Source organism: Felis catus, chromosome B2 (genome assembly GCF_018350175.1).
Source record: "Felis catus isolate Fca126 chromosome B2, F.catus_Fca126_mat1.0, whole genome shotgun sequence".
Classification (NCBI taxonomy): Eukaryota; Metazoa; Chordata; class Mammalia; order Carnivora; family Felidae; genus Felis; species Felis catus.
Genome location: NC_058372.1, coordinates 50200324 through 50215672, shown reverse-complemented (window position 1 = coordinate 50215672; position 15349 = coordinate 50200324). Strand labels below are relative to the sequence as shown.

Genomic DNA, 15349 nt, shown 5'->3' with positions numbered 1-15349 from the left:
CTTGAGTATATATGGAGAGGACATTAAAATGAGAAAACCAGGTTTAAAACAGAAATCATTTTATTTAAATACCAAATACATTCCGTCAGTATGCAGAGTGTGCTGAGAAAAAAATAACACTGGCAGTAGTACGATTAAAATGGAAGAAATATAGTTTTTAATACAACGCAAATGACAAACAGATACATGAGCATTTTGTAAAGTTCACCTTGGGCACACCATTATCTGATAACTGGCAGTTTAATTTCAACTTCAGACCCAACTGTTTGGAATTATCAAAAAATAAAACACCCCACACATATGAAAACTGGACGCAGCGAATGAAAGAGAATGTAACGATTTACTAAATATTTTTAATGAAACCATTATCAGAGAAGTAGAAAAACAGTCGAGGTTTTGTTTAAAAAAAATTAAACTAGTGTTCATATTGGAGTGTTTCCGTTGTTTTTAATGTAGAATAAGACACATAACATTCCATGCTGAAGTTCATCTTTTTTTTAAGTTTACTTATATATTTTGAGAGAGAGAGAGAACAAGTGGGGAAGGGGCAGAAAGAGAGAGAGAATCCCAAGCAGGCTCTGCACCACCAGTTGCAAAACTTGATGCAGTGCTCGAACTCACGAACTGAGAGATCACAACCTGAGCTGCAGTTGGACGCTTACCCGACTGAGCCACCCAGGCATCCCTGAAGCTTATCTTTTAAATACAAAGTATGTGCTCTGCCCGTTACAGCAGAATCGCATGAATTTAGTTTTCAGTTCCTCCATATTTTCAGAGCAGCAGTAAGACAAGTCTCAGAATCATCATGAGGCTGGATTAAAATAAAAGAAAGGCAAAGAGCAGGTCACGCTTACGTGGCATAAGACAGGTTAGTATGTTCACCAAACCCGTACTATTACTAAACTTTGGCTTCCAGGGTTCTCTCTTGCTTCTCCTTGGAGCAGGGGTGATCTCGTTATCCCTGTACTGGAACTTCCCAGACCCAGCTGGATTAGCTACTTAAAAATGTTGATTGACTGCATGAGCAAACTCAGAACTCATTGTTCTCCTGAAAATCTGGGATGAACCTTTATAAGAGAAAGGTTTGGAAAGAAACGCCTTTCATAAACTAGTAAAGGCAAGTGGTTTGAAAAAATAACCAAGGAGCAATTCTGGGGTGTTATTATTATAATCTCAGCTACTTTCCATTGACTGGGGTCTTGTCTTCTTGACCCAAAAACCCTGCTTCTGATTCTATCACTAAATATAATTTTTAGAACATAGTCATCACTGGAAGGCAGTCCTTTGTAATCACATTCCTCCCTGACACCCACTGCCAACCAAGCCATAAACATTATACATAGCCACACCAGAAATTTCTATAGTAAAGTAGAAAGGAGAAAATTAGTCATTGCATTACCACCTAATGATAAACACTATTAACAGTGTGAAGTATTTCCTTCCTATCTTGGTTTTTCATACAAACTTTTGAGATCACACTATATTTGGTTGTTTATTTTGTTTTTATCTCCTATTGTATCACTCTAATTTTCTAATAGAAAATAGATTTTCTAATGCCACTAAACAGTTTTTGAAAACAGTGCACGTAATGCCTGCTCAGTATTTCATTAAGTAGACAAAACATGTATTGAAACATTTCCTTACTGGTGAAGATTTTTAAAAATGTTTATTTATTTTGAAAGAGACAGAGAGGGAGAGGGAGGGAGGGACAGAAACAGGGAGAGAGAGAATCCCAAGCAGGCTCCATCCATGTTGCCAGCACAGAGCCTGACATGGGGGGAACCATGAGATCATGACCTGAGCCTAAATCAAGAGCTAGATGCTTAATCAACTGAGCCACCCAGACACTCCTCAAGTTGTTTCTAATTTTTCAATTCATCATGTGTTCCATTAGAAATAAAGTTGCAGGGGCACTTGGGTAGCTCAGTCAGTTGAGCGTCCAACTTCAGCTCAGGTCATAATCTCGCAGTTGGTGAGTTTGAGCCCCACAACAGGCTTGCTACTTGTCAGCCTGTCAGTGTAGAGCCTGTTTCAGATCCTCTGTCCCCATCTCTCTGACCCTCCCCCACTTGCGCTCTCCCAAAAATAAATATTTTTTAAAAAAAGAAAAAGAAATAAAGAAATGAAGTTGCAATAAACATCAGTCTTTGTATACATTTCATTATTTCTTTGGAAATTCCAAAGTAAAAAAGTAAAAATGTGTAACAAAGGAAATGCACATGTTGAAGGCTTTCAACATAATAAAGACAGCTTCCAGGAAGAACTAAAAATGTTACCTGTAAATTTTTACTTGGTAATATGCTTAATCTCATGGATAGAATTACTAGGATCAAAATAAGAGAAACCAGAGGTTCCCTGTTATCTTTTTTAAAAATATTAACTTTCTTCCCTTAAAAACTCAAAATAAGTGTAGCAGACTATCACTATAACACTCTAAGAGAGACTGAGTATCAGATTGAAATGAATACATTTACTGTTTCAGATGAGTAAATCTTGAGGAAAAATGAGGCTGAATTTAGTTCTTTATTCTGAAAAAGGTAGGCGAGTGTATGTGCTCGATACTATAGCAACCCTACGTGTACTCCACAAAAATGTTCATCGGTACATCAATACCAAAGACTGACTGAATACATGATATTTTAAGGTCTTACAGTCATGCTTACTGTCATAAAAATTACTTTGACCTTTCAAATTAAAACTGACTCCTGCCAAAAAGTCAGCACTTCAAAATTACGGCAGAAGAAAGTACAGATCAAAATAGTTTTTCTTACCTTAAACCTGCAACCAGACCAGCTGGCATGATTTTCTTGGATCTCTTATACCTCACGCCCATTATGGTGGCCAGGAAGAAAGCTGTAACTACAAACCAAACCAATGCATGAACTGCAGTTTCAAACACATTCTCAATGCTTGCTTATGAAAAAAAAAATGCATATCATTTCAGCTTTTTAATAGAACTACTATGTGTAAGTACTGAGTTGCTATCTTCTTAAAAAGATAAAGTGCTCTATTAAAAGACTTTATGAATTAGCTTATTGAAAAGGTTGTTGAGTAAATAAGCATGTAAAAATCTATTCCTGAAATATCTTCAAAATAAAAAGTCTTGGTCTAACTTAAATGTCTAGGAAGGCTAGGACTGTGTCTTACTCAACTTTCCTCAGGAACACTCGGCAGTATGTCTGGATCCACAAGGGGAAATCGAATAAATGCTTAGTTAACTGAAAGTAAAGAAAATAATTGGTATCTTTTTTTAAAAGTAAGACTTAATGAATAAAAAAAAATACTAGGAAAAAAGGCTGACTGTTTTTAATGTGCAGCATTCAATTTTGGGAAATTGATGCCTGGAGACTAAATAACAATCATCTAGGTAATAATATTAAATTTAGAAGCATCATACCAGCCTTTTAGGAGCTGAACCAATATGGAGAGAGAAGCCATTTTATTAGGGCACTGATGTCACAATTTAAGAACAGCTTTCAGGGTGCCTGAGTGGCTCAGTCGGTTAAGCATCTGACTTCAGCTCAGGTCATGATATCACAGCTTGTGAGTTTGAGTCCTGTGCTGGGCTCTGTGCTGACAGCTCAGAGCCTGGAGCCTGCTTCACAGTCTTTGTCTCACTCTCTCTCTGCCCCTCCCCTGCTCATGCTCTGTCTCTCTCTTCTTCAAAAATAAATGAACATTAAAAAAAATTTATAAAAAAATATAAAGAAGAACAGCTTTCAAGGAACAATTGCTTGCTGATATAAAAAAAATGATGATAAACATATGTGAAGTACTTAAACACACAAGGATAAAAAGCCCAGTATATCCACATCTTGCTGATATGTTTCTTCCTTTGATACAATTTCATTATTAAAAACTATCCCTAGAGATGCCTGGGCAGCTCAGTCAGTTAAGCAACTGACTTTGGCTCAGGTCATGATCTCTCGGTTCGTGAGTTCGAGCCCCACATCGGGCTCTGTGCTGACAGCCCAGAGCCTGGAGCCTGCTTCAGATTGTGTGTCTCCCTTTTTCTCTGCCCCTCCCCTGCTCATTCTCTGTCTCCCTCTGTCTCTCAAAAATAAACATTAAAAAAAATTTTTTTTTAACTATCCCTACCTCCTGTTGCAAACAAAGAAAAAAGTAACACACTAAGTCTCTTTCTCTCCCTCAAATACCAAACTAATACAGTTTGTCTTCATTTGTATTTTCTTCCATAGCCCACCAGGGCACTTTGAATAATGATCCGATTAAATAGAGACAATTTCCAAACCTCCACTGTATTTCAAGCTGGACTACAGAAATCCAAGCATCCCGGGCCTTTAAATACACATGGGTTTCCATTTTCACTGTGGACATTCCCCTACTAAACCCAACAGGGGAAGAAGCTAAAAAAGAGTCAGCCTTGGTTTTTTAGATTAAGTCTTAAGGAAAAAAAAAACAGGATCTAAAAGCTGCTTGTGAATTAAATAATGTGAGGCTGTCCCTTTTTAGGTATTTTAATAGCAACATGAGAACTATGCTGATATGCACTTAGGGAAGTTAACAGAAAATCTAGCCATAATTCCTTTAATTTTATAATTTTATTTTTCGAGTAATAAGTTTCACAGAAATATGTTCTGTGTTTGAAAGCTTGGTAGCAATATCCTCATTTTTGATTGGGTCTGTCTAGGAAGGAGCAAGAATTGTGTTCAGTCTTGACATATGCATATGCACTTGCCATGTAACTGCATGTTTTCTTTTTATATATATATATATATATATATATATATATATATATATATATTTAATGTTTATTTATTTTTGAGACAGAGAGAGACAGAGCATGAATGGGGGAGGGTCAGAGAGAGGGAGACACAGAATCTGAAACAGGCTCCAGGCTCTGAGCTGTCAGCACAGAGCCCGACGTGGGGCTCGAACTCATGGACCACAAGATCATGACCTGAGCCGAAGTCGGCCGCTTAACCGACTGAGCCACCCAGGTGCCCCTAACTGGATGTTATCTAGTGTACCTGGTATAGGGTATCAAAAAAAACACTCCCAAGGTTTGACCCTTCAGAAGTGGAAAAAAATGCCTTACTTACACAGTGACAGTTTTACATCTCGCTTGTCATTTGAGACTCGGTAAGCTCCATAGCCAGCCAAAAATCCAACAAAAAGACCAGCGATCAAAGATGGCACACCACCTGGAAAAAAAATGGGCTCAGAAAGAGAAATCCCAAATGAAAGGAATTCCTTCCATTCCTTCAAGTATGATACATGCGCCTTCAAACGTATTTCTACATTTGGCACTGTAACTAGACAAAGCCAAATTAAATATCAGTCTACTCATGAACAGTTTCTAAGATTTGACTGTTCCCTGCTGAACCTGAAATGCAAGGCAGAGGAATCCCGAATACACAGCAATGCCAGGGTTAGACATGGCTGTATGCCAGTGATGCTGTGAACAAGATACACAGTCATTGCATCATGGAGCTCACTCTATTTAGAATCTCAGATTGGAATCCATTGGGGTAGGGTCAAGGCATCTTTAGTTTAAAAATATCTATAGGAAATTCAGATTGCAGCCAGGGTTAAACCATTGCAGCAATGAGCACACGCATGCAACACACACATACACACACACACATATAGAGCAGCATCCTGAATGAGAAGCCATAGGCACTAGGTTCTATTCCTAATTCTTCCATTTGTTGCCTGCAGGACTTTGGCTAAGTCACTCAGTCCTCTGAGTTTTGTCAGCTGCAAAACAGAGTTAATAATATCATCTGTGTCAAATATATAATGGCTTAGAATGTTACAGTTGGAGGTATTAAATTCTTCATTGTTCCTCCCTTCCCGCAAATCTATTTTGCAAACACGGCAACATGATCTCTTAAAAGCATACATCTGGACAGGTCACTCCCCTAATTGAAAACCTTCAATGCTTCCCAATGCACTTAGGGAAAAATTCAAGTCTGCTCTATTATTGGAGCCTTGGCCTTCTTTCACTTCCTTGAATATGTCAAACTCTTTATTCCTCATGGCTTCTAGGCACACTGTTCCTTGCCTGGACTGCTCTTCCCTGCACTATTCACCTCACCAACTGCCGCTCACCTCCAGATGTCTTTGTAAGTGTTAGCTCCTCAGAGATGTCTTCTGTGATTCACTATTCTGAATGAGGACCCCCGTCAAAGTTTCCTACTATTCGTCATCATATATTTGTACACCTACCTGTATGTTTAAGGTCAGCCCCCTGACTTGCTTGTGAGCACTAGCTCTTTTTGCTCACTGCTGTTTTCCAGGGCCTGACATAGTGCTGGCTACTTAGCAGCACTAGATAAATACTGACAAAACGCATGCTGGGAACTCCCTGTTAGGGGTCATGTTTAAGCAGAAGATGTCAGATTAGAAAAGAGTTAAGGGGACTTAAGTATTTTCTGAAACACTTGACTAGGTCACCTTTATTAAGGTGTCTTCTCAACTCGAGATCTATGACTCTTTTCTGTATTTCCTGATGATTTCTGCACTGCTAAGATCCTCCCGACCTTAAGTATGTGGAGGCGGGAGTGATGGCATCTGCACCCAAGTCTTGGTGATGTCAGGCAGCAAACAGTGGGGACAGGAATGCACACTAGCAGCCCACGTGAATGAGAACCAGGAAGGCTCCTGGGAGAATTCATCCTGCATGAGGAAGGAGCTGGGACCATGGGCTCTACCTCATAACAAAGCCATGGCTAGTGGAAGGGAGAAAGATCCTGCAAAAAAGCTCACTGTCTATGGTGGGGCTGCGAAAAAAGAAGTTCCAAGCTCTGCCCTGCATCCCCTTCCTCCCAGTGCTGACCTGGTTGGGGCAGCCTTGGTAGGGGAGTTTTCAAAGGAACTGAAAGGTACACATGGGGGCCTCCCTCCCTCAGAGCAGGACACCAGCTCTCCTGCTCCCCTCCTCCAGAGGGGCTGCTGTGCCCTGACCTTGAACTAGAGTAGGAAGGTGTGAAGCCAGGTTCAGTCCTGGTATAGGAGAAGGCCAAGTGAGCCTTCTGGCCATCTTTAGCTTTGAGCACTGGCCACCTGGCTCAGAAAGAGCCTCAAAATCATAGTGTCCCCCTGGCTATGCACTTCTCTGGGGACTTATATGGGAGAGGGGTGAACCCAGAACTCAGTGCTCAGCATCCTGCCACTGTGCTGCCTCTTTCCACTTTCTCTGCCCCCAGCAAGAAAAGAAATCTCAGTCCCTCACTTTGACCCACACTATGTCAGGCAGCTGGTCTAGTATAGGATTCAGATATACTTGTCTTCTTACCAAACACCTTTTGGACATCACATCATTAACCTACCCAACATTGTTCTTTTTTTTTTTTAATTTTTATTTTTTAACGCTTATTCATTTTTGAGAGACAGAGAGAGACAGAGCATGAGTGGGGGAGGGGCAGAGAGAGAGGGAGACGCAGAATGCGAAGCAGGCTCCAGGCTCTGAGCTATCAGCACAGAGCCCCACGCGGGGCTGGAACTCACAAACTGCAAGATCATGAGCTGAGGTGAAGTCAGACGCTCAACCTACTGAGCCACCCAGGCACCCCCAACATTATTCTTAATAACTGTCCCTTGGAATGGTCTCCTGACCCAAGTGCACAGGATTCATGTCTCGGGAAGACGTAAGTAAAATCAGAAAGCATCGACTCACTTTATACAAAAGTTCTAAGACATCAAGACCACAAGCAGCTTAGAATATAATACAGAATACAAAACTAGGAAAAGGTATTTTGCTCCACTGGCCCATAGACCCTCCCATTGGCAGGACAGTAACAACAGAAACAACAAGGGTATTAAACCTTTCTTCTGGGCCAGGCACTGTGTGAAATGTGTTACATGCATTATCTTATTTCATCCTAATGGATTAATATACAAATGAGGGATTCAACCCAAAAGCTAAAACAATTCACACAAGTATCTGAGCTAGTAAGCAGTAGTGTCATGAGGAGAATCTAGGAATGCTTAATTCTGTGGCCTGTGTGCTCTTAACCTACATTATACAAGAGTGGGCTTCTTTGTGAACACATGCCCCCAGGAGCTTCTCAGATCACTTATTTGGGGGCTCTTGTAGGAGGCCAGGCAACCATCTTGTGCAGCTGAGCAACAAGCACGTGCCCTCAGAGACCTTACAGCGAATGTGATTTCATTTGTTCCCGAAGAGATCTGGGTTAGAATGTAAAGTAATCCTTGTCTCTCTGCCCCTCTCCACCCCTAGCTGCCCCAACACACACACACACACACACACACACACACACACACACACACGCACAGCCTTCTTCCCACCCCTCTAAGAGGCAGGTAAAAATGTCCAGGTGTGCTCTTCTGTTCCGTAACAAGAAGTTATTTAGACACATCTTTGACAAGGGAAATGTTTTTCAGTAACAATCCTATCAGAATTTTAAACTCAGTCCTCCTTAAAGTAGATTATAAAACATGAACTTTTGAGTAGTGGTTTACAGGTCTTCGGTGCCATGATTTTTTCATCAAATACATATCCACGATGCTACACGTATTGAGAGAGAAAATAAGAACAACAAACAAAAGTCTAAGTGATTTACAGGCTCTTAGAAATCTTAGAAAATAATGTTTTGGGGCTCCTGGATGGCTCAGTTGGTTAAGCATCCAACTTCGGCTCAGGTCATGATCTCATGATTCGTGGGTTCAAGCCCCGCATCGGGCTCTGTGCTGACAGCTCAGAGCCTGGAGCCTGCTTTGGATTCTGTGTGTGTGTCTCTCTCTCTAACCCCTCCCTCGTTCACACACACACACACACACACACCCTCTCTCTCTCAAGAATAAATAAACATTAAAAAGAAAAGAAAATAATCTGCTTAAACCTGCCACCCCTGAGTCCCTACAGAGACCTGTGCTTCTGGCCTTGGACTTTTTAGCAATCTCTAAATAAGGAGTAACTCTAATTGTAGACCTGGCTTTTTCACTCAAGTTGAAGTCCACCAATGTCACAAATATAACACTCTTTGAAATATAACTTCATTTTTAAAATTTCATGAAAATATAAGAAACAGAAATATGAGACACCATGACTAAAAATACTTCTACCTTAAAACAAGCAGAATATGAAACTTGGCCTTTTATTTTTCTCCATGAAAACCCTTTGATTTATCAACTGGGTTTCTTCTTCTTTTGGATACAGATGAAGAGACAACTTCAGATATGATACCTAAGTATTTAACAAATTTTCCTCTGCAAAACATAATCTCAACATAAGTCAGTTTTTGATACTGTGAGTATGTAAACAAATGAAAATCTTCCTTTGATAATAAGCGCATAGCCCTGAGGTAGTTAAATCAATTAATTATGTAATTGATAATGATGGGTGAAGAGAGACCCAGAAAGTCAGGCTAGAATGCTCTGTCACACCCAGCCCCACTTCCCTCTATGGCTCCCTTCCACGCACAACATGCTGGTCCTCAGCCACCTCTAGGACATCTTTAGCTTCTTGTGTTACTTACAAACCCTCAGATAATCTTAGCACAATCACCAACCCCCCACCAAGTCCCTTTGATGAAAAATATGGTTAGGGCTTACCTCTCCGCTTATATCCCAAAATGCTTCCAAAAGTCACAAGGGCCGCATAACCAAAACCAATCAGGTCCATTGGCAAGGTTGCAATTCTAAAGCTGGGGAAAGGGATAAGTTTTACAAAATAAAAAGAACTGGGAGGAGTATATGTATATAAAAATGATACACATTCCACAGAATTACAGAGATTAATTTCTCTAATCTAAAAAAAGGAAAGCTCAGTCAAAGACATCCACACGTAATCAATAGTAAATCGTGGGCGCCTGGATGGCTCAGTCGGTTGAGTGTCCAATTTTGGCTCAGGTCATGATCTTGCAGTCCATGAGTTCCAACCGCGCGCCAGGCACTCTGCTGACAGCTCAGAGCCTGGGATCTGCTTGGATTCTGTGTTTCCCTCTCTCTCTGCCCCTCCCCCATTCATGCTCTGTCTCTCTCTGTTTCAAAAATAAACAATTTAAAAAAATTTTTAAAAATCAGTAGTAAATCACTGAAGAATATTAATGAAACCTCGCACAAAATTAAGTGAGCTATGAGAATATCTTATCGTGCCTCATAGCAGCAGTTGAGACATGTATCCAGGGGTGAGAAGTTCCATTAAAATCCTGCCCAGGAGTCTATAAGATGTCAGAGAAAGTGTGCTGGCTACAGGCTGGAGATATGGGTACTGGCACTAGCAGGTTGTTGGCCCTTGGACTATGCCCCATCCCTGATGTCAACTCGCCCCAAAGCAAGGGGAGTAGACGAGATGTTCCTTGCAGCTTTTAAATTTCTGATTCCTAGTGGTGCTTTACGTATCTTAATGCTTTTACATCTGTATTTCCTCCATGGGGAAAATATCTTTGTACATACAAGGAATAGCGTATGAGATTTCTTTGTAGTTTTATAGTGTTTTCACTGCTCACCATTTAAGTTAACCTGGTCTCTTATCCTCTGTACCAACCGGTAACAAACTGACCCAGAAGAACAGAAGAGGGGAAGCCAGAAGTTAGTGTGAGGAAGGGTCTGCGGGGAGGGAATCTGAGGTCCAGGAGATGATGGCACTGAGGAGGCACTAGTGAAAAATCCTCAACATCCATGGGAGGCAGAATTAAAAGAGAAGAACTCATCTGTGTCCAAGAAATGGTGCTACAGGATTGAACACAAAGGAAGGACCTGTGTTCAAAAACCATTGTCAACTGAATGATATGAACACATAATAATAACGGGGATGAAGATGTTTTGGAGCAATTACCATTCGAGACCCTTACATCAGCACATTTAATTATTACTACAACCCTCTTAGGTAAATGCTATCATTATTATCCCTGCTTTCCACATAAGCAGACTGAGGCACAGAAAAGGCCAGCAGTACTCCTGAGGCCACACAGCAGAACCAAGATTACAGACTCAGAGAAGTCGCATTCCTAACCACTAGCAATAATACCTCTGATAACTGAGTTAGCTGTTTGAAAAAAGTGAATGTGCAAATAAAACTAATGTTCTTCAGAGTTTTTAAATTCTGGATCAGTCATTTCTGTTTGGTCTCGCTGCTTAAAGCTGTGGCCTTCCATTGGGTGACTTACCATCTTCAGCCCTGTGAGCTTCTCATGGTCAGTCCTACCTCCTGTCTTCCCCCAAGAGTTAATCATATTCCGCAATGTACGCTTGCCTCCAAACCTGATGCCACTACTTACTAGCTATGTAACACTAGGCATGTTCCCTAATTTCTCTGCAATTCAGTGTCTCCATCTGTAGAATAGGGATAATAAAATTACCTGCCTCACAGAGTTGTGTTAATTAAATGAGATACTAGTGTAAAGTGCTTAGAACAGTGCCTGGCACATACTGAGAACTCAACAAATATTAGCTGTTCTAATCATGATCATTCTTTCACCTTGACACTCATTTTGGAGTTTGACATGTGTAAGGCCATAACTATAACAGCACACTGACAAATAACTGAGGTAGTGTGAATTTATGATTCAGGCATTCAATGAATCAAACCGTAATATTACAACTTATACTGAATTCTACCTCACAACTATTGGGTGTCTTCTTTGTGCAAGGCAGTAGGAAGCAATGGAAAGCCCTTGGACTTGGCTCTGGTCTTCCAGGACTTGCAGTGCTGCACAGCAGAGGAGGCAGATGTGTTAATGAGCCCTAAGAGGAGAGGCATGGGCACCATAACAAGCAGTGGTGCCTAATGAGACATGGGAGCCTAAGGAAGGGTTCCTAGAGCAAGTGCGGTCCCAGCTGGGACCTTAGGCAGAGGAGTGAGCCAAGTGAAAAGGGTGGCAAGGAAGGGTGTGTTCTAGGCAGCCGGGAGAACATGTGCAAAAGCCCAGGGGCACGAGAAAGCATGGCATGTTTTCAAAATGGACGGGTGTGCAAGGGGGTTGTGAAGAGTGAGGGGCTGGTGAAAAAGACAGGGCCAGGACACATGTAAACCCTATAAAGGGAGGCTGGGTTCCATCTCAAGGGCGGTAAGGGATGAATGAAGGGAGCCTCACAACCAGACTTAATTCCAGCAAGTGCTTCCTGGCTGCAGTAGTGGGAGATGGATGGAGTGAGGCAGGAAAATAAGCTAAGCAAGAGATGATGGCAGCCTGGCCTAGAGACATGGCAACGAGGGTGGGTCAGATTTGAGAGAAGATCAGGAAATAGAATCAATAAGTCTGGATGTGGGAGTGTCAGGGGTGGGGATGGGAGGATAAGTCAGAGATGACTCATCTCTAGGTCTCTGGCTTGGACCACTAGGAAGGAGAGGTGGGAGGCAGGTGAGCCTTGATGCTATTCTGAGACAGGGAGCACTAGAACAGCAGGAGGCATGTGGTGGCAGGAGGAGGCAGGTCACCAGGAATGATGGGACCTATTTGAGACATAATCTAAGATGCCTGACACACAGCGAGGAAAACACACTTATATAAAGATCTGAAGCTTATGAGAGATCACTCATCATGAGGTAGTAATTTGGGGACCTGATTTTCTCCTTAAGCCAACCACCTGGCATAAAAGCCTGATTCTTCTCCCTCCTCTGAGCCCCCAGCTCTTCTTCTGACTCTCTCCTGGGGCCCCACCCCTTTCTACCTGGTGTAGAGTTAGTTAGGTTGGGCTCCCCTCCGTATCTCCCTCTAAGCCAGTCAAACTCCTCCAGGGCTAAGCTCAAGTCCAGTTCATCTTCCTCCTCCCCACAGCACAAACCTCACTGCCATGCACAAGGCAGGGGCTTAGAAAATACTTGAATGAACGCATGAGTGACCCAAAGGAACAACTGCCTGAAGGAAGACACTCTGTAAGTGAGCCTCAGGATAGCTCTATTGCCAGGATACAGCCTGTTCCTTTAATCTCTTTACTGAACTGGGTGTTCTGAGGAGGCAAAACAAATCTATTCCCAATCCTTGTAAGAAGTCTCTATACTCACAGGGAAAATGCAGACAAAAAGCAATCACCCCTCTTGCTCCATTTCCATGGCAAGACCATATGACCTGCCCAAAACTACACATGAAAGCGATGGAAGTGGGAGACGATGTGCGATGTGCGCTTTGCATCACATGCTCCCATCGCAAACGCTATGCCGGCCACTTTCCTTTCTGGAAAGGCCAGAAAGCATCTTGGGTGCAATGCAGCAAAATGATTTACTGCACCGCGTACAAAACCAGATGACAGGGCCCTGCCTTGCCCCTAAACCTCCAAAATTTAGGGAACCCACTAAGAGATTTTTCCGTAAGCTACTACGTAAAAAGCTACCTATCTTTGTACTCGCTGGGGCTCGACAAAGACACATTTTCGACTGATCTGGGTGGTACTGGGAAGGTTAAAACTATTTTTGCAATGGTCCGAGAGCCCCATCCCTTCCCCACCTCTCCCTAGCTCCAGGAAAGTAGGAAGGAGGACAGGTGGGAGATTCGGGACCACGGAAGGAAGAAATCTGGGGAATCCCCAAGAGGTGGAGCGAAGCGATCCCTGGAAGAAGCAGCCTCCATCCCCTGCAAAATCCTCCCAAGGTCCTCAGCATCTTTGCTTAGAGCAGTGCCTTTACAAGAAAATTCAGGGGTGGACGTTCTCGACTGCGAGGTGTACAGCTCCCAGCAGCCCTGAGCCCTCCCCGCGGATCATAAGTGAAATCTCAGGGGCCAGCTGCAGGCTAACTTCGTACCTGGTATCCGGAAGCGGTCCCCGCTGCCAGCGCCTCCCGACTCTGCGCGCTACCTTCCCGCACTCTGCCCGGGCCGCTTGTTCCGGGAGGCGCCTTCCCTGCAGCGCGCATGCGCCACGGCCTGCCCTCTCAGCTGCGTGTGCCCCGCGCAGGCTCGCGGGGCTGAACAGAGGAGGCCAGTCAGCTATCCCGTCACCTGCTTGGTCAGCCGGGCTGGGCTGGGCTGGGCTTTCGACTCTGGCCCTGAGCCAGGGGTTGGGCGGGGCGGAGAGGCATCCGCAGAGAGTGGTTTGGGTGCAGCAGGGATCCTAGAAGGTGGAGTTTTAACTGTGAGGCTCATTCATCACTCAGGGGACACTTGGGGACCTCACAACAGCAACCTCGGCCTTTTACAAACTCGATTGTCCTCATTTTCAGTGTGGGGAGCTAAGGTTCAGACAGGTGAAATGATTTAGTTATCCACGGTGTCAGCTCCTAAGTGGGGTACAAAGATTAGAGTCCCAAGTTTATCTGGTTTCAAGGCCAGAGCAACCTCTATTATACTACCCTATCTACAAGGTCATGTAGATGTGGGGAGATCAGGATCCTGAGTTTATACCTCAAGCCCAGGATTTGCTGGGCTTCAGTACATGAAGAGAAAGGTATAGACTGGCAGACTTGGAAAGCACTTTAAGTCATGTCCCAGGATAATCCCTGCCTAGGAATGAACCTTAAATGGATTTAGAATTCGGCCTCCTGGCAACAGCTTCTCATCTCACGCCAGTTTTGCTGGGTAAGCCGCATACAGTAGCTCCAACCCAACCCTCTTCCATATAGAACAGCCCTTCATACATTGTGAGAAGGCGGTCATCTAGGAGTCATCAAGCAGCTCTAGGGGTGTTGCTGGACTGGGAATGACAGCTGAGTTTCTTAAAATTAAAAAAAAAAACACCCTAAGAATATACATTAAATCTTGTGAAATTTGTTTGCCGAACCTATTCCTTGTGCTTAAAAGTGCTTCAGGAAAGGAATGTAACTAACTTATGAGAAGTCTAAGTCCCAGGGAGTTAATATGATTGATGAGGGTTCACAGGAGAGTTTATGACAGGCAATGGAATATGGAGGAGGGGGGGAAGTGGTACCTAAAATTTGACTCTGAGTCCCAGCTGTCCCTTCCATCCCCTTCTATGTCCATTCTTACCCTAGCCCTCCATCCTCCCCCCCCCCCCACGCCCCCCTGCCTCCAGATTCCCAGGACAATTTTCCTATTCATAATAAAACGGAAAACCCTCTTGGAATGCCTCATTATCTTTACCTGATATGACCTTTAGTAAATAACTTGCCCCTGGATTTCAGTGCCTGGATTTATAAGATGCTGCTCAGACTAGGTGCTCTCAGAGATCCCTTCCACCCCTGTCACTGAGGTATTAGAAGCTGGAAACAGTCCCATGATATTCCTACTCAAGGCATTTTCACCTGAACCTAAAAGGAACTCTCTATTATGGGAATTCCATATTGTTGGGCATGTGGGATCAGGAAGGTTCTTAGGCAAAGGGGCCAGCGTCCTCTCAACTCATACGCCAGCTAATGGTAAGGTTAGAACACAAGGCGAGGGTGCCACAAAGCATTCGTCTCCACCTATTTGTAAAGCTGTCTATTCATGATCCGCAGTAGAGACAGATGGCACTCCAATGTGCCATC

The 15349-nt window shown here is 43.1% G+C and overlaps 1 protein-coding gene across 1 annotated transcript; it reads right to left on the bottom strand.

Moving 5' to 3' along the window:
* Nucleotides 1–333: 333 nt before the first annotated feature.
* On the bottom strand, nucleotides 334–13825 carry TMEM14A (transmembrane protein 14A). The gene is made up of 5 exons (XM_003986236.6): nucleotides 13670–13825; nucleotides 9541–9632; nucleotides 5064–5165; nucleotides 2772–2859; nucleotides 334–811 (listed from the first exon to the last, which is right to left on the bottom strand). Exons 2-5 carry the CDS (start codon nucleotides 9608–9610, stop codon nucleotides 772–774), a joined length of 300 nt encoding a protein of 99 aa, XP_003986285.1. The 5' UTR covers nucleotides 9611–9632; nucleotides 13670–13825; the 3' UTR covers nucleotides 334–771.
* Nucleotides 13826–15349: the final 1524 nt, after the last annotated feature.

Coding starts and splice junctions, on each gene's coding strand:
- TMEM14A (XM_003986236.6), bottom strand. CDS start 9,610: ATGGACCTGATTGGTTTTGGTTATGCGGCCCTTGTGACTTTTGGAAGC. Junction 2,860..5,063: donor AGATGTAAAACTGTCACTGT/GTAAGTAAGGCA, acceptor TTTGGTTTGTAG/TTACAGCTTTCTTCCTGGCC. Junction 812..2,771: donor GGTCTGGTTGCAGGTTTAAG/GTAAGAAAAACT, acceptor ATTTTAATCCAG/CCTCATGATGATTCTGAGAC.